This window comes from Benincasa hispida, chromosome 9, assembly GCF_027475165.1.
Source record: "Benincasa hispida cultivar pf3 chromosome 9, pf3_genome.v1.1, whole genome shotgun sequence".
Taxonomy (NCBI): Eukaryota; Viridiplantae; Streptophyta; class Magnoliopsida; order Cucurbitales; family Cucurbitaceae; genus Benincasa; species Benincasa hispida.
Window position 1 is genome coordinate 30463903 of NC_143486.1, and position 19928 is coordinate 30483830.

At 29.9% G+C, this 19928-nt stretch overlaps 1 protein-coding gene and 2 pseudogenes across 1 annotated transcript; 2 read left to right on the plus strand and 1 right to left on the minus strand.

Moving 5' to 3' along the window:
• Nucleotides 1–367: 367 nt before the first annotated feature.
• Nucleotides 368–7533, minus strand: LOC120085131 (serine carboxypeptidase-like 20). Its single transcript, XM_039040994.2, has 14 exons — nt 7225–7533; nt 6979–7124; nt 5535–5611; nt 5339–5461; nt 5136–5238; nt 5021–5058; nt 4093–4194; nt 3353–3433; nt 3020–3256; nt 2637–2702; nt 2438–2556; nt 1710–1823; nt 897–942; nt 368–545 (listed from the first exon to the last, which is right to left on the minus strand). The coding sequence occupies exons 1-14, from the start codon at nt 7521–7523 to the stop codon at nt 462–464; spliced, it is 1635 nt and encodes a 544-aa protein (XP_038896922.2). The 5' UTR covers nt 7524–7533; the 3' UTR covers nt 368–461.
• Nucleotides 7534–10992: 3459 nt separating this feature from the next.
• On the plus strand, nt 10993–11988 carry LOC150033733 (L10-interacting MYB domain-containing protein-like; annotated as a pseudogene).
• Nucleotides 11989–12230: 242 nt separating this feature from the next.
• LOC150033734 (uncharacterized) lies at nt 12231–12730 on the plus strand (annotated as a pseudogene).
• The last annotated feature ends 7198 nt before the right edge of the window (nt 12731–19928 follow it).

Below are 19928 nucleotides of genomic sequence, written 5' to 3' on the forward strand. Positions count from 1 at the left end.
TCTTGTAAGGAATCCCCGCTCCAATTCTTATGGAAATGAACCCAATTCCCACAAAATTGCTTGCTAGGATCCCCACTCAAATCCGACTCTATGAACATCTCTACACTCAAGTTGACTTCAATTGCAAGAGGATTACGTCTCATGCAATAATCATAAATATAATATTAATCGGGCCTTCCAAAATAGAAAAGTTCACATATCACACCCTGAATAATTCTATCACCAAAATCCAGAAAAACATGGAGGATTTTTTTTTAAACCCTTATTTAAAAATCACTATGTGAAATTGTATGATTTTAATTACTGTTTTTTTTAATGATTTTTATGATCACCATTATGTAAATTTCATAGGATAATGCACATAGCCTAAAGTAGAAACACCAAGAACTAATAGTGTTCTTGTGATTTATTTATCAAGTTCTAACATAGTAGAGAATACAATTACAACACACTACCTTTTTTCATATTGATTCTCCAGCCAAAAATCGCTGGTAAAAATCTAAAGCTTCACGTGGTTTGTATTCTGGTACAGTATGTCCAGATCCCTGCATCATTACCAATGTATACATTTATTCTCAAAAAAATATATATATATATATATATATATAATTATTTATTTTAGGGAATTTTCAAATATAGAAAAATGATAAAAACTATTTACATAAAATAGTAAGATTCAATTTTCTTTGATAGAGGTTGATAGAGACTGATAGAAATCTATCAGTGTCTATCGTGATAGAAATTGATAGAAGTCTATCATCGATACTATGTGATAGATGTTGATAGAAGTCTAACAATGTCTATCAATATTTTTTCCTATTTTTATAAATAATTTTAGTTTTTTTCTTTATGTGAAAATTTCCATTTATTTAACCACAATTTACATCATCACTTGCCTTAATGGTAAGAAAAATGAGATTGTTTTCATAGCCTCGTAAGTACCTGCAATTCAAGAAAGTAATTAATCTTATAATGGAGGTCAAATTGTTATTTGAGAGTATTTCTATGATCTAAGTGCTTTTAGATGGAATGCAAATGTCTGTTTAGCTCCAATCATAAACACCTTATTCTCAACACGACACGCTTTCTTTCACTAATTATTTCCATGAATTTTCTAACACTAACTTCTCAAGCATAGCTATAACATAAAGCTTGCATTATTAATGATACATATTTTTTAGTATAATAGGAATGAGAGAATTCGAACCATAAACTTCTTGATAACTAACATATACTATATGCAAGTTGAGCTATACACGCTTTGCTCGTATTGAACATTTTACTTGACAAATTAACTTCACAAAAAAATATTTATAATCGCTCTCTTTACATATACTTTCATTATTTTTCAAATTAACTTCTCCTTTCACACGACTTTCATTGAGAACTACCTAATTAATATTTCAAAAAGTACTTTAATATATGTTTTTTTTTAAAATTTGAAACTACTTTTAAACACATGTTAAATCACTTTTAATTGTATTTGGACACAAGTTTTTATCATAAAAGATTTTCAGCTGCAGGGAATCTGTAATGTTCAAAGGAATCTAGATATGACTTAGCTCATTTTGGAAGATTAATGGTGAATTTTGCAGGGAATCTGTAATTACAATAACTTTTTACATGCTTATCATATTTTGCATATCTAGTTTAGCTAACATGAACACGCTCAAAAACCAGAAAACGAGGCAAGGAAATGACAATAGTACCCGGCAACTTGTTCGTTTGACGTCCATGGCCTCCATTCATCAATGACCTTGTATCCAAGTGATTGAACCCAAGCTTCGCTCCCCGTGAATGGAACACACATATCATGATCGCCGCTACCGGGAAAATGAAAATGCAAGTCAGTTTCAGAAGATCTAAACCAGTAGAGTCACTTAAGGGGCAGAGAAACAAAAAAAAAATATATATATATATATATGTATATTCACACTTTTCATAGCTTTGAGGTGAGGTTTTATGGCCAGATGGTTGGAAACATTCCAGTTTCATTTGATGGCCTCTCCTATCTACTTTTTACATCTTTCCTTCATTAGATAATTCAATACACCAGAAAAAGAACAAAACTTGCCGCCTCTTCAGACTAAAGACTGCTCTGTTATTGAACTATATTATTCTGTGCGATTTGTATTTACATCATGTACAATAAGCAATGTTTTGAATTCCGATGTCAAAGTCTCAACCATAATTAACAAAAAAGTTTTCACCTTTTTAAATAAGTTAAATATTCTTGTTATTGATATTATGTCCACGGTTAAGAATATGTTGTTGATATATTTCATATTTCGTCAAGTATTTACAATACAACAGCAATGTCGATCTACTCATTTCCATCAATACTTGATGGAAATGTTGACATTATGACGAAGAATTAATACCCTGACTATGAATGCTTGCAACGTCTCCAACAATAAAATGGAATACGTAATGGTACCTGAAAATAAGAGCTCGATATCCTTTCAAGGTAAGGTTTTTGTGGTATGGGATCATGCTCCCAGCATCATGGTGAAAATCAAGTTTATCAGTGCACAGCTCCCAGGTGCCCGCCAAACTCTGTTGCCATTGATAAACAACACAAATTACGGAATATGAATTAAGTGGCTTCTAAATATTGTGTGCCCCGATAAACTTACTGTGTTAGCATGGATTGCTTTCCTCACTGCTTCATTGTTCAACCAGGCCGTTGCAACTTCATCACTCTTTAGATAAGACATCAATATTAGGTGGCACTAAGTGTAATAAATTTACCATCCTATCAAAAAATTTGTTTGGTGCATTTGGAGGTAAATGATTTGGACCAGTAAAGACTGCCTCAAACTATCAATGTAAAGGAAAGTCCAGAAAGAAATTGAAAAGTGAAATATATTTTGACGAGCTGTAAGACCCCAATGTGTTTGAATCCAACTCCCACACTTCACAGAAATCGAAGCACGGAAACCATAAACTATAGTAATACAGAATGAAAACACCATGGGGGTGCCCATCAAAATCCAAAAAAAGAAGGAACTGAACTTACAGTGCATGGAACTTCGGTGCTACCAAGAAGTTGAGACCAACTTGGAACAATGCCAGCTCTCACAGGAGCTCTAAGAGGCCAGGCTCGACCAAACATCCTTTTCCTCACGGCAAGTGGCCTCTCAGTCTCACCGAGCAATCGGAAGCTGCTCGGCAACTCGATATTTACAGTCTTTATCTTCTCAGGGGCATGGTAGCAAGGTTCCAAAATGTTGTATATGTTTAAGCCATCAACCAACTAAGAAAAATGACATATTCTTTGGGTGAGTTTAATACCACCATCCAATTTGCTTGCTCTAATAAATGAATAAGTTTCAAAAACAGCCTTCATCACCTCATCAACTTTGGCAAGCTTGGTCTCACAGGCATTGTCAGTGGGTTCATAGTAGTTTCCTTTGCATGTATTTTCAACCTCCTGAATATGAATCAAGTTTGAAAAGTTAAATCACATATGATTGCAAGGACGGTGCAGGACCAACCTTGAAAAGCCAGAGGATCATCAATTACTCTCAAATGGTGGCTCAGATGGTAAGGCCTTGGGATGTTCGGAGATACTATCCAATGTCCTAGGTTCAAGTTCTAGGTGAAAACTTCATTATTTAAAATCCATGTATCTCGAAGTTGGCTTTGAAGGGGATAAAGTATCACCTAGACAAGGTTTTCTTTCTTCTCACGAGCTACATACCCTAGATCCCCAAAAGTCCCCCTTTTTTCAAATAGTTCTTTTCTCTTGGGCATGGTTTGCTAACATATATATTTTTTCTAGTTTCCAAAAACATTCTAAAATATAATTCAAAATCAGGAAAAGATTTACAAACATCTTAAAGTTACAAGAAATACATAAAACAAATTGATACTAAAGTTGATCTTGTGTCTAAAATGAAATAAAATAAAAAAACAAAGTTATATTTTGAAAATAGACAATAAATGCGTCCTTAATATTTCTCTGCTTCAATTCATATCAGGGAGTTGAGCAACCTCAAGAAAATTGACGTGTTATTTACTTATATCTTGTCTGAAGATGTGATTCCAGTCAAAGAATGAACTACACTTTAAACTAAGGAATCAACTCACCTGAAACAGCTCATCAGAGATCAGGCCCATTCCGTGTGCAAATGGAACAAGAGCATTTCCATCAAACACATCATCTGCAACTCCATTTCCAACCAAGTAACCCTGCAAAAGTGACTCTTTCAGATGCAATATTAGAGAATCTAGGTTGAGTTATTGTTATAGTCCCTACAGTTTTGCAGGATTTGGATTGATATAGTTTGGTTAATCTCCTAAAATATCTCCATTTTCACCAATCTTAATATTTTTCTTACCATACATGTTTTCTTTGGACACAGTGGAGAGATAAGATGAGTAGGCATTCTGGTCAAACAATATACGACTTTGAACTTGAAACAAATGGAGAGTAGGCTTCATAAAATTAGTCATGCATAAATCTCAAAAGCTCCAATCCCTAAAACCCACTCTTTTTATGCACTTTCCAACTTGATCTCCTTAGAGTCAGCTAAGCTCATCTCTACACATATCTTGTACTAAATGTACCTCATCATTTCTCTCCCACGTATAAAGAAAAAATGCCATACAAAAAACTATAAATATAAACAAATAGAACGTTTAAGAAATTGAAACCAAAATGATAATGAAACTTTTCAAACATGGAGACTAAATTAGCTAACAAAATATGGGCTAAGATAATGAAACTATGTTTGGTTCATCATCCATTTTCCTATTTATCTTAAAATGTTAAACATATGGTAGGAAAAAAGGTTTAGCACACTTGTCCTTGAAAACAATAATCCAGATCGACTAGCTTAGATATTAAACATTAAGACCATGAATTTGCAAAAGTGTAATTTCAAATATAACAAAAATAAGAAACATAGTTTTATTCTTTGTAGGATCCTCCATTTTTCAAAAACACAATCATAAACCAAATGGTAGATAAATTTCAGGGGGTAAATAGATTGGATTGGACAAGTTTGGAATGCACCTTGAAGTTCAGAGTGGGCTTTACACCAGTCTCTACTCCTGTAAAATAAAAGATTTGCAAGTTAATTTTGAAGAAGAAAGTATGTAAACCCCCCCCAAAAAAAAAAAAGAAATACCTTTAACCACTTGGGTGGCAAGAGTTGGCACATATACTCCTGCATACGACTCTCCAGCAATGTAAAAGGGGTTAGGCAGAAACTGCGGGAACAGCTTAAACCACTGCCCATAATGAATGTAGAAAGCACATCAGTATATTTTCGGTTTATCTGTCATAAAACTAAATCATAAGCGGATTCAAAATTCCAAACAAACCCAATACCTCAAGAAGAAATTTATGAGAATCAAGACCAGTCTTCACATCACCGGTATTGTAATCAGATTCATCTTTTGAATAAGACAATCCAACTCCAGCAGGCGAATCCAAATATATGATGTTGGAGACCTGTAACAGCAAAACAACAATTGATATATATATATAAGAAAAAACATGTGCTACAAGAAAAATCGAATCAAACCTTGGACCAACTGTATGGGTTAAGATGAAGGGTTGGAAGGCCGCCCGGTGTGCTTGCTGCTTCAAAATTGAATGGCCCTTCACAAGATAAACAAAACAGAGAAACTGTTGCTTAAAAATGGCCATACAATTAATAAAGGTTTAAATTACCATCTTTCAGAGTTCTCATCTAAGTAAGGAATTACAACTTCTTACTTTTGGTCGAAATTATAATGTCTTAATTGATAAAAAATTCTAAGAAAATCTTAATTGATTAAATTACGTGAGGTTTGAGCTTAATGTACATTAGAGGAAGAAATAGAGAGGGAAGTGCTACCGCGCCCTATAGCAGTTCTCAATATTCAGTTTTAATCTTTCTTCTTTTAAATGTTGAATTTTAGTTCATACTTTCAAACCTCCTAAATTTAATTAGTTAAAGTTAATTTTTACCGCTAAATAATAGTATGTTTCATCTTTCATGTGATGAATATGTATATCATAAAAAAAAATAACAATATGAATAAATTTTTTTAATTTAGATATTATTTTAGTCTCTGTAATCTAAAGTTTATTTAATTTTAGTTTATATATTTTCAATAAATTCAATTTTCAGTGAAAGTTTATTTAATTTTAGTTTATATATTTTCAATAAATTTAATTTCCGACGACATCGATGAGAGGTAGAGGAGGAGAAATGAAGAAAAAATAGAAGAAATCATTTTTTTATTTTGAATTTTAATTAAAAATTAGAGAAAATATTATTTTGTTAAAAAAAATAAAAAAATTATTTCACATGATATAACGACTAAAAATATTTACAAATATAACAATTATAGTTTATGACAACGGTTAAATTTTGCTATATTTTGGATTCAAATAGAATCAAATTCAAAATTCAATAACTAAAAGTGTATTTTTCTTTTTAAACAATCAAACAATATATTTTTTGTAGAGAATAAATTTAAAATTTATTAAAAGTATGAACTAAAAAATTAATGCGAAAGTATAAGACTAAAATTGGATAAGTCTTATTTTTCTTCTTCTTATTAATAATAATAGAATAAGACTAAGGACAAAAATGGTATTTTAATCTTGTTTTATTTTACACAGATATTTTCCTCTTTTTTTTTTTTCTTGCTTTTGTTGCAAAGTCATTAATGGATATTTCAAACAAGAACTCATTTCTTGTCCACATCTTAAAAGTAAAATCAAGAATACTATTAAAAATTTCATGAAAAGAAACTCATGAGCATCAGGCAGCCTCAAACTCAAAGAGTCAAAACATGAATAATTAAAACGGTAATAACTTCAAAGAAACAGTAAGCAGTTCATATTCGTTTCACAATCCCAGATTCAAATGCATTGAACTTCACCAGAAACAAGAGGATCAAAAATGAAGTTCCAAGAGATAGAAGCTTATTAAAAAAGGAGATGAAGAAGAAGAAGAAGAAGAAGAAGAGGCCTACCATGTTCATAAACGAATCCATCGAAACTGGAGCATCCAGGGCCGCCATTAAGCCAAAGAACCACCGGATCTTCAATCGGATTCCTCTCCGATTCAACGAAGTAGTAGAACAGATTCCTCCCATGCTTCTCGTCGATTTCCACATACCTTCAAAATCAATCCACACCGATAACATTCAAATTCGAAGCCAAAAATCTCTAGTAACAAAACCAAATGATGAAATTAACTGTAAATCGAAAATCCGCACCCGGAGTAGTGCTTGGAAGGGAGAGAGCCGGAGAAACCAGGGAGCTCCGAAATTGGAGCAGAATTGACTAACAGGAAGAAATAGAATAGAGCGATTGAAACGGCCGAGAGAAAGGGAAGACCTGATGAAATCATTGTCTTCGCCATGGCCGTGGAATTCGGAGCTCGAACTTCAAAGTGAGTTTTGATTGGTCTGCGATTGCAGGAAATTTGTGACGCCTTTGGTTTGTTTTTATACCCAACGTGTCTAAGCGCCATTTTTGTGTGTGAGCTTATTTTCCTCCACTTCGCTATTATCATTACTATTATATTATTACATCTCACTAGGTTATCAATATAAATATAAATAAATAAAATAAATAAATAACAAATAAATATAGGTGGAATATAAGTTTTTTTTGGAAAAGTTTAATGTTACTCTATATAGTCTCAAATATCCAATTTTAATATTTGACTCTTAAGATTTTTAATAAATCTTAAATTTAGTTCTTTTTTTTGGTTGATTGTTAAAAAAGTATTATCTATCAACATTTCCACTATAAATTTTGAAAACATATTTACATATTGTATTGTATAAATTTATTGTAAAAATATTGATAAATAATATTTTTTAAAAACAATCTACAAGAAACTAGCTAGAGGGATTAAATTTAAATTTTATTGAAAGTATATGGACTAAAATTAGATATTTCAAAGTGTAAGGTCCGAGAATCTCAAAATATAGAGACTAAAATGATATTCTACTAAAAATTATTTATAAAAATATCTTGAAAATTTATAATATTTTTATTGACGAATACATATATTATTGACTAATGGTGTATTTGGGAGTGATTTTGGCATGACCAAAATCACTTTTGAAAACATCAAAATCAATTTCCTACGTAAACTTGATGTTTGGCAATCACACAAAATTGATTTTTACAAAATCTGAAATCATTAGAAATTGATTTGTGATGTATTACTTGATGGGTGATTATAGGGAATTAGATCCAAAAATTCGGAAACCGAATTTATCCCTCATATTTAAGGGTAGTCTTTTAGCCCTAATCCATTGTTTCATTGCTTCCTTCTCTTTCAACGACACTAGATTTTCTCTCAATGTCTTCTCTCGTGCTCTTCAGTTTCTTCCATTAACAACCGACCCTTCTCAACTACCCTATCTCATGCTCTCAATTTCTTCCATTAACAACCAACATCAAACATCCTCTTCACCCCATGCATTCTATCTCTTTCTCTAACTCTTGTTCTCAAGTTTTAGATTTTCTCTAATCTCAGAGTTCCACATAATTTTGAAAATAGAGTTTTATAATTATTACGTTTCTGAAAATTTGATGCACTAACGTGCTTCATGGGTTCTTCTAGTTTTTGGATTTGGAATACACTTAATATTAGATTCTTCATTGTGAACTTGCTCTAGGGGTCGAATGAACTTCTGAAACCCATTTGTGATTGTTGGCTAGAACCTATTTGATAAAATGTCGATAATTGGGTCTTGAACAATGGGGTCCCTTAATTTATTTATTTATCTTTTTTGCCTGAAATTGCCAAAAGATTGATTTCAAGTATTTTATTTTTGAAAAAATTTCAGGAAAATGTTTGTTTGGGAATGGTTTTTATCCATTTGTTGAATTATCTGTACATAATGTGGATTTTTTTTTAATGTATGGGAACTAAAAGTTAACAAATTGAAGTTTTTATATTGTTGTTGAATGAGAAATTTTGGACCAATCATAAGTCATCACGTCGTTTGCTAAATTAACTACGAATTTCTAAATCATTGACTTTGGGTCCAATTAGAAGTTGACACATATCCCGAATTGAATTGAAGACAAGTTTCGATGACATCACGTGAATGAATCAGATTAAATTAGTCTAATTTGATATTACTATTTGGGCTTAAAGTCCAAACTACAAAAAAAAGTTGAATTGGACCCAAATTCTAGATTAGGCCCAAAACCAACTAATTGGGCCCAAGGGTCAAGCCACGGACCAACCAAGCCCACGACGCCCACCTGAGAACTCTATAAATAGAGAATTCTCTTCATTTGTAAGGGCAACATTTTCTACACTCAAAAGACCCAGAGAGAATTCACTAACAAGCAGAGGACTCCTGCTGCACTCCTACACAAAGCTTCCAAGACTCCACAAAGTTTCCAAGACTCCTGAAACTGCACGACACAAATACTCTTCCAAGACTTCTAGAAGCTGCACTGCAGAAGACCTTTGAAGACACAAATACTCTTCCAAGACTTCTACTTTAAGCTACAAGACCTGAAGCTGCACTCCTATAAGGCAGAAGACCTTTGAAGGCACAAATACTCTTCCAAGACTTCTACTTCAAGCTTCCAAGACTCCTGAAGCTGCACTCCTAAGACAGAAGACCTTTGAAGACACAAATACTTTTCCAAGACTTCTACTTCAAGCTTCCAAGACTCCTGAAGCTGCACTCCTATAAGGCAGAAGACCTTTGAAGACACAAATACTCTTCAAATACTTCTACTTCAAGCTTTTAAGACTCCTGAAGCTGTACTTCTATAAGGCAGAAGACCTCTGAAGACACAAATACTCTTCCAAGACTTCTAATTCAAGCTTCCAAGACTCCTGAAGCTGTGCTTTCCTTCTCCAAGTCAAGCATATTCACCAAATTGAGAGAGAATCAGAGGATCAAATATTAGAGATCGAACCACATCGCATCAAATCAACTCCAACATCAACAACAACAACAACTTAAGTTCAAGTCCACGAAATACGTTTCTCCAGAAACCTCGTGCAAACAAATTTCAATAATTGCCTTAATACATATTTTGATATTTCAATAAGAAAATAGTTAGGAATTGAGATTCAAATTTCACAAATGAAAGATCTATTTTACATCACTAAAAAATTGACAAGTCAATAAATTATGTCCAGCAGCCAACAATAGAAATGCTAGATAACTAGAAACAAAAACTTTAGCCTAGAAATAATAGGTTAAAAGATATTTCATTAATGGCTATTTGAATTTTGAACCATAGAGTAATAATTCTTTAAATTTGTTGATAAAATGCCTCTTGAACTATCTACACAATGGTAGGACTAAAATCTCTTGAATTTGTTTTTTGTTTCATCCCAAAAGGTCTCATACTAATGAAAATAGTTATCATTACTTATATACCCATGATTCTCCTTTTATCTAATCAATGTGGGACTTTGATCGCATTCCCAACAAATTGAAAATATGGCATTATAAGGTAAAGACAAAAGAATGTAGTTAAACACAAGGATTCCAATCATATTACAAACGTAGATATTGGGAAGATAATGAGTTGATAAATGTAGTCCATCCAAGAAACAATAATTTTAATATCCTGTAAATATATAATATCAAATTAAAAAAATACCAAGAAAAATAGTACCCAATCAGCATTGTTTGTTTTACAATAAGATTTCAAAGCTGATAAAGCTTTGATTAATTCATATATTTAGATAAATTAGAAGTTATGAGCACTTTCCAAGTCCTTTCTTTTGAATATATCATGTGTGATATGGGAAACCACACCAACTAGTGTATAATGTGGCTTGATTCTTAAGTTTAATTTTGTGTCATTGCTTTGGCTACCTCCATTTATTTTTCACATTATTTTAAGTTTATTTCATATTGCATTTTGTTGCTAATATAGGAAAATGTTTTTTTTTTTTGGTTTTTTCTTTTATATTTGGTTCTCTTGAAGTTGCTTACTGTCAAAGTTTTGTTTGAAAAATGAATTTACTCCATTTTACTTCTAGAATGTCTATGGATATAACTCCTGATGATGAAAAAGATAAGCATGAAAAGGCTATTTGAGACGATACTACTCTTAATACATTCATACAAGTGTGTGTTGGTGAAACTTTAAATGGGAACATACCTAACTGTCATTCTAATAAAATTAGATGGAGAAATGTGGTAAAGAACTTTAATGAAAAGACTAAAAGAAATTATGACTACAGACGAATGAAGAACAAGTGGACTTAGCTGAAGAAAGATTGGCAAATTTGGAACAAACTAGTGGGAGTTGTAAAAGGATTAGGATGGGATCATTTGAAACAAACTATTGATGCACTTATTGAATGGTGGAATAAACAAATAAAGATGATCTTTGACTTTTTCTATAAATTATAATTTTCAATTTAACAAGTTAATGTTAGAGAGAATAATGTGGTGACCATACTATTATTGGTTTATAGGTCATTCCTGAGGCAGCTAAATATCGCGCAAAAGGCTTACAAAATGTAGAACAGTTAGATATTCTTTTCAAAGATCCTACAGTAACTGAAGAAGGGCCCCATCTCAAGGTTTCTTTAATCTAATTCTATAAGTGATAGAGTTGGAGATTTTATAGATAATAAAATAGGAAAGACGGAGGTCAATGAGAATGAAAATGTTGAAAGTACAACTAATGATGTTCATACAAGTGAAACTTATACTCAAGGGAGAGAGAAAAGGAGGAAAAAAATTGGTTAAGGAGTTGGGTCTTCTAAGATGTCAAACAAGTTAGATCGTCTATGTGATGTTATCGAGTACAGAAGAAGAGATTTGCCGAGTTGCAATATTCTTGAAGTAATGGATACTTTAACGAGATTGCTTAGGATTGTAGAAGGTGACGAATTGTATATGAAGGTGATTGAAGTTTTTACTAAAAGAGAAAGTTGAAAAATGTTTGTTGTTATAAAGAAGCCTGAGATAAAAATTGAATGACTTAAGCAAAAAAAGAAAAAAAAAATTTACATTTGTACTTTTTAGTGTTTGGGTCTTTTAGGTGTGAATTTCTAATCTTTCTTAGATCAAGACTTTAATTTTCATTTATTGTTTTGTTTTCTTGAACTATTGAAATTGCTTATGGTTTAGAAATATCGTCTAATATGAATAAAAAACATTTATGGTTAATTGTGTGTTTTTTTTGTTAACAGAAATGTCGTCTGATATGATTGATAATGATGATACTAATAGCTCTTGATCGTAACGATGCATAATTTGACTATTTAATTGAAATTGGATGTACAATGGTTGTGAGTCATTTTGAAAAATATGTTGACAAAAAATCATGTAGGACTTCGTTTCACACAGGTTTCAAATTTGTTCAAGAGGTTTTAAATGGGCATTGGTGTCATTAACAATTTAGGATGGAAAAACATGTGTTTACTTAGTTTTGATGATACTTAATCAAAATTATGGCCTCAAAAGTAGTTCGGATGTGCCAACAGAATAAGTTTTAACCATGTTCCTTATCACATTAGGGCATGGATTAACCAATAGAATGATTCAAGAAAGGTTTCAACACTCAGGCGAAACTGTTTCTAGATGGTTTAGTTTGGTATTAAATGTTGTTTATCGTTTAGCAGTGGACATCATTAAGCCAAGTGATCCATAATTTAGAGCAACTCCAAATAAAATTAGAAGTGATGGTCAATATTGGCTATACTTTAAAAATTGCATAGGAGCAATTGATGGAACCCATATATCAGTTGTTCCTCCTAAAGATTAAAAAAAAACTCATTTATTGGTAGAAAATGTATTACTACTCAAAATATTATGATCGTATGTGATTTTAATATGTGCTTTACTTTTACTTGGACTGGTTGGAAACTCACGTATCTTCATGGAAGCTTTAAGAAGACCTCAAAATTTTCCTCATCCACCTAAAAGGTTTGCTTTGAAAATTTTAATATTAAACTTTGCATAGTTTATAATTTTTTAAAAAATTACTATGCATTTTGCAAATAAATATTGTCTTGTTGATGCTAGATATCCACAAATAAAAGGATATCTAAGCCCTTATAAAGGCGAAAGATATCATCTTTTATCTTTTTGTCGTGGGAGTCAACCAAGAGGTAAGAAAGAAATATTTAACCATATATCTCGTTAATGTTTTTTATTATACAATTTGTATTTTAATAGATAATATCTAGTTTAAGTATTTTTATAATGATACAAACATTCTAAATTGGATGAGATATATGTTCTGAATTTTCTTTTATTTTTATTATGTGTATTTTTCTTACCTCACATATCAATCATGTATATAATAATTTAACAATAAAATAAATGAAAAATAAATTAATAAAATTAAATATTTATTATAAAATACCTTTTTTGATAATTTGATAATTTAAAATCACTTTTAGAACCAAATATAATAATTCAAAATCACTTTTATATATTTGAAAACCACTTAAAAAAATTTGGAACCAAACATAAATTTGATTGTCTAAAAATCAATTTTACAAAATTAATTGTTCCAAAATCTCTTTTTATAAAATCACTACTCCAACAATCACTCCCAAACACACCCTAAGAAGTTAGATAACCATTTCGTTTTTTATTTTCTGTTCTTAAAAATTAAGTCTAATTTCTCATAATTTCTTCTCATGATTTGCATTTTTTCTAGGTAAAGAATTGAATTTTTAACCAAATTTCAAAAACAAAAATAAGTTTTTAAAAATTAATTTTTTTTTTTTAGTTTTCAAATTTTAGCTAGGTTTTTTTAACCATTAGTATAAAATAGATAATAAAACAAGAAGTTTAGAGTTGGAATGAGTGTTTATAGACTTAATTTTAAAAAAAAAAATTAGAAAAAAAGTTATCAAATGAGGTCTAAATAAAACGATAGATATTTTTTTTAATCATATACTATTGTAGTTATTTTAGTACCAATGATACTTTCTTACATCTGTCCACCACTAAATTTATTATTTGTTTTAAATTTTAAAGAACAAGGAAAAAAAGAATATTTATAATAATCAAAACTTTTTCAGTACAATAATTACGGAGGAAGGGAGGGGATTGAAATTCCGACCTCTTAGATCAGAATATATATCAATATCATTGAACTAAGCTCACTTTAGCCTAATCGAAACTTCTTATCCCATCAACAAAGGAGTATTATTATTTTAATACTGCAATTGACTAATAACACCTGAGATAGATCACATGATTCTACAATTAAATATGGAGTAGTTTTTCATGATACGGTTTGGTCAAATCAGATTGAAACAAAAATTTCAGGATCTATTTGGTAGACACTTCAAATTCTATTTTATATTTTAAAATTTATTGTATTAATCAAATATGCACTTGATTGGTAGTTTGGATTCTATTTTCAAAAACCGTTTTCGAACTTCGTGATCAAAACAGTAAAAATTTTGAAAACAACTTTTGTATGTTTTCAATGTATCCAGATTTTGGGTTCAATTTTTTAATGCAGAATTATATTAATAAGGATTAAAACAATAACAAATATAGTATTTCATGTTATGGACTCAACTTTTGTGTTTAATTGAAATATGTAATACATTATATATTATATATCATACATTATATGATATTACATAATTATAATTATACAAAAATTTTAACATAAAATTAATTTATAAATTGATTAGTAATAGTTTATATTCCTAACTACATATATTTTCAAACACATTATAAAAAAATGTTTAAATTAGAATTTAACTTTTTAGTTTGCTACCAAACACATATTTAATAATACAAAAAACAATTATGTTTTCTTTGAATGATTTGTTTTCAAAATTATGTTTTCGGATTGTCTACCAAACATACCTTTAATTTTGAATATAAACCAAATTGAACCAAACCACAAATATTAAGTTCGGTTCAATTTTTAGTTTAGGTTTTATTTATAATGTATAAACGATTCGTTTCAGTTCAATCTTTAACTTAACTAATATAAACGGTTTGGTTGGTTCGATTTTATATTGTATATAAAATTAAAAAATATATAATATATAAGCTGTTGGATTTACTAATTAAAATGGTTTTGTTCAATTATGTTTGTGTGCGTGTAGATCTGTTTTTTCAAATTCAAAATCGAATTGAGCAAAAAAAAAAATCGATTTTCTTATAATTCTAAACTGAATCTAACCGACACTTTAATAAAAATTAAATTTTCAATTTAATTTGATTTGATTTGTCATTCGATTCGATTCGATTTTATCAGTTTTAGTGAACACTAGTAATATAGTAACTAAAAATTTAGTATTTCACATAATTTTTTTTACAAAAAATGTGCAAGCATTTTTATCTTAATTACTACCATAAAATTTGAATGGTTATATCTTAATTCCCAAGTCGTTTTTTCCTCTTCATATCCTAAATGTTGAACCATTTTATTGAAAATTTTGACCTCATGCATATAATAATATATTTATAAGATAGTATACCAATTAAGTAAAATATCCAACTTACTAATAAAATGTTTAAAATATATTCCAACAAAATGTCTCATAAGAGAAAAGTTCAATTAGTTCTTATTTTATTTAATTACATTACTTTTTTTTTTTTTTTTTTTTTGCTAATTTGAATTCTCAAACTAATAATTATTTCGATTTAAATTTTAAATTAATGTAATTATATCTATTTATTTTTTAAAAAAAATCTAATAAATTATTTATACACTTATAAAAATTTAGATTTTAATTAAACCAACAAAATTTAGAGAGATAAATGGATATTTTTGCAATAACTTAATAAACTATGGAGATTTAAATATATAAATTGAGTAATAAAAGTATGGTATTTTTTGAAATATTGCAAAAGATAAGATACTTTGAATAAAATATTTTTTAGAAAGAAATAAAATCCGTCGAAGCTTTTACGCTAAGAGACCATGAAAAAGTGATATATATATATATATATGAAGTGAATGGGGGTGGGAGACGAATTAAAGCGACGCTTAAAATGTGTCCTATAAAATCTATTTATTTTAGTCTAGTTTTGATTTCATATTTAGTTTAGTCACTATTTAGTTTTTAATTTTTAAAAATTTAAAAAGGGTAGATTTAAAATTTTATTTTTGTTTTTAGAATTTAGCTAAGAATTCAACTATTGTATTTAAGAAAAATGCAAATTACTGTAAGAAATAGATAAAAAATAGGTTTAATTTTAAAAAACAAAAAACAAAAATTGAAATGGTTACCAAACAAGATCTATACTTTTAGTTTTTCAATTTCGAGTTTGATAACCTTTAATCTATATGTTCCAAAGTGTTACAATTATACTTTTTAGTAGTTCTATTTCAATTTTGGTTCATAAGTTTTGAGATTTACATTTTTAACTTTTATTTTTTTTTCTAAATACTTAGGGTGTGTTTTGATTGATTTTCTAAGTGTTTAAATAAGTTTTTCTAAGTGTTAAAAAAAAAAGTTTATAAACATTTAGAAAGTCCATCCAAATAGACCCTTATTTTAGTCTTTGGTATCAATCTCTATTATTTAATTTAACATAATTATAAATTGAAAATTTTTAACTAATGTTGACAGTGATGAAAAAATAGTGAAATTTAATTAATTATAATTATTTTTATTCTTTTAAATTAATTAATAGATATTAACACTGTAGGCTATAAAAAAGTATTTAATAGAAAATCAAGGCTAAACTTCAAAAATAATATTATAACATTATGAAATTTATTTCATGAGGCTTGATTTTAGTACCATTATGATCTCAATCATCAGTTGATACAGCGTGCGCGTGCACACATACATATATATTGTTTTTAAAAAAATAGATAAAAAGGTATAAATGGTCTCTAGAGTTTCAAAGAGACATTTTAGCTTCTGAAGTTTGAAAAATAATTTTAAATGATCCTTGAATTAAAGTGGACCATTAATTAACTAATATAAAATGACTTGACATAGTTGATGGTTCAAAACGAAAGGGACCCTTATGCACATGGTCATTCTAAGTCTCAAATTCATACTTAAAAACATGTCATTTTGTCATGTGACTTTGAGGGGTGTTAAATCACCTCACAAACTTGAGTGGATTGAGTTGATAAAATTATCAATTCAATATTTGGCCTACATGCACGTAGCCATTCCAAGCCTCATATTTTCATATGTTTGACATCGGTCTGAGGAGTGAATCAACATTTTCATTATATTGTAAGAAAAATTATGAAACATAAAAAAGACCATTAATGTGAATCCAATATAAATAATAAATTTTTTTGTTAGTTTTTGTGTGGTTGGCAATATCTGTATTGTTGGTTTCAGAAAGAGGAATGCCTTTGGTAATGCTGATCCTGCTAGATTCTTTCCTTATCAATGGTTTCCTTTGCTATTTTATTCTATCGATATTTTTTACTTTTTGGGACCTAGTTGCTATGGAAGTTAGGTTGTCCGATGTGTTTCCATTGCTCATATTTAAAAGGTTCTTTGTCTTTCAAAAAGGGTTGGCCGTATTATTGTGAAAAGCTCTTACAGAAATCAAACAATCAGTGTGCATTCAGTCAATAGTCTAGTGCTTCGACAAAGTTGCATTTTTCTCTAATATATACTCCATGTTCCTCACATCAAGAAAATGTTGGAGTTGATGCCCTAAATCTCGTAGAGTCATGTATTTTGTAATTGTATTGTACAAACATTTTATTTATTTAATAAAATATGAGATGTTTTATTTGACGTTTAGTAGCATTAAACCCATAAACCAATAAACCAACATCCAATGTTATCTTTAGCTTAAGCATGTAATACATGCAAGTGGATCATGTTAAAGTGATAATCTAAATGGTCTGTAGTAGATGGATAAGCCTGGATACTTTATCCTGGTGACACTACAAATACTACAGACCACAAAATGACTACCCTCTCCTGGCCCGAGAGAGGTTTTGAGGTTTTGATTATAGTTGGACTATGACTTATTGTTCATTAGAGGAATGACTATCCTCTCCTGGCCCGAGAGAGGTTTTGATTATAGTTGGATTATGACTTATTGTTCATTAGAGAAATAAGTGGTACATAAGGGGTTAGATGTAACTACAATGGCACAAAAATATATATGTAGTGCGAAGAGTGCAATTTGAATTGCTCAATGGGGTGGGGGAATCAAACTTCTGACTTTGAAGTAGATAGTATAAGCACTATGCCAGTTTAGCTACGCTCATGTTGGCATGACTCAAATATTATTTATGTGAATTGGATTCATATAATTAAATCTAATAAAAATGAGATTTATATTAAATACCATGTATTAATGAGAGAATTAAAACTATAGATTATATTGTATTTAATACAATATAAAAGTATAGGTTATGTGTTATATATGATATTGAAGGATTCAATTAAGGGTCCTTGAGCGAAAGTGGATCGTCTCAATTCCCAAAATTTTACAGAACGAGATTTTACAACATATAGAACAAAAAATTATGCATTCCACATAAACAATACAACATGCTAATAATAATAACAATAAAATAGGAATTAAAATAGGATTTAGAACCCTTACCTTTGAAGAACGATTCTTAAATTGAATTCCTCGAACTGAAAAATACCACCATGAAATTTCCTCTGTATTCTTAGGCTGAGAACCCAGGAGTTATGCACTCTGACGATTTTGGTGAGGGAAAAAAAGAGTAGAAGGGAGAGGAGATGATTGGAAGGCTAAAAAACCCCAGAACTATTCTTTCTTCCCCTTACAGTCTATTGGCCTCCGTAAAAACCAAAAGGGAGAAGATGGTAACCTCCTCCCACTAACACGTCCTGGAGAGAAATAGATGGGGAGAGAGTTCCAAAAAATTGATTTTCAAATAAATTAAATAATTAATTAAATAAATTATTTAATATATAATTTTATATGATAACTACCTTATCATATAATATATACATTAGACTATATGTTATATCAAAAATAACATATAACCTATAGTTTCTATATTGTATCATATACAATATAACCTATAGTTTCCATTCTCTCACTAATGACATTTAATATAAATCTGATTTGTATTAAATTTAATTAAATGAATACAATTTATATAATTAATATTTGAATCATATTCAAATATTTATTTCCTTTCACAAATACTTTATATTATAATGTACCAAATACATTTAGCAATTATATCATATATAATTAAAAAGTAACTTAATTATATCACATATAATTAATTCTCTTAATTGATTTCAATAATTCAAATTAATCCAAAAATTGTTTCTCATTAATTCCCGTTGAGCTATAGAGGGAATCTCATGGACCTTTAACTTGAAGCTTCAATAGTAGGTGAATAATTAATTAAACTCTTTAATTAAATTATTCACCATCTGTTAATTGTCAGACACTAAAGACCGACAACTGCACTCTTCGCACTACAAATATATTTCTGTGTCCATTGGATATAACCAATCAACAGTATAATGACCTCTAATGAACAATAAATCATAGTCCAACTATGATCAAACCTCTCTCGGTGGTGCCACATTGTTCAAGCCCTGGAATCAACCCTTAAGGGAGCAATTTATCTACTTGCCTTGACATTGGGGAAGGAGTGAATTTTTTCTCGTGTAGTTGTGTTTCCAGCTCCCCAATCAAACGAATCTCTAAAATGATAGGCATGTTGAGTCAGCAATCTGGCCACTCTCATCCATACAAATCAAAGGACCGTCTTCATAGACAGGAGTTCACAACTTATCAAGATTCAAGTCATGTTATCTATGGTAATCCTAGTGAAATGTAAGTCTCTATTACGAACGACTTTAAATAATGAGACTAAACATTTCGTAGTCCTGTCTTATACAAACTCCTCTGTATAGAATATTTTCGCTTACATGTCTCCACATAAATGATCAGGATCAAATTATTTGTAGCACTTTACAACAATTGTAACATCTATAAAGCGGGCCATACTCGTAGTGTCACCAGGATAAGGTATCCAACCTTATCCATCT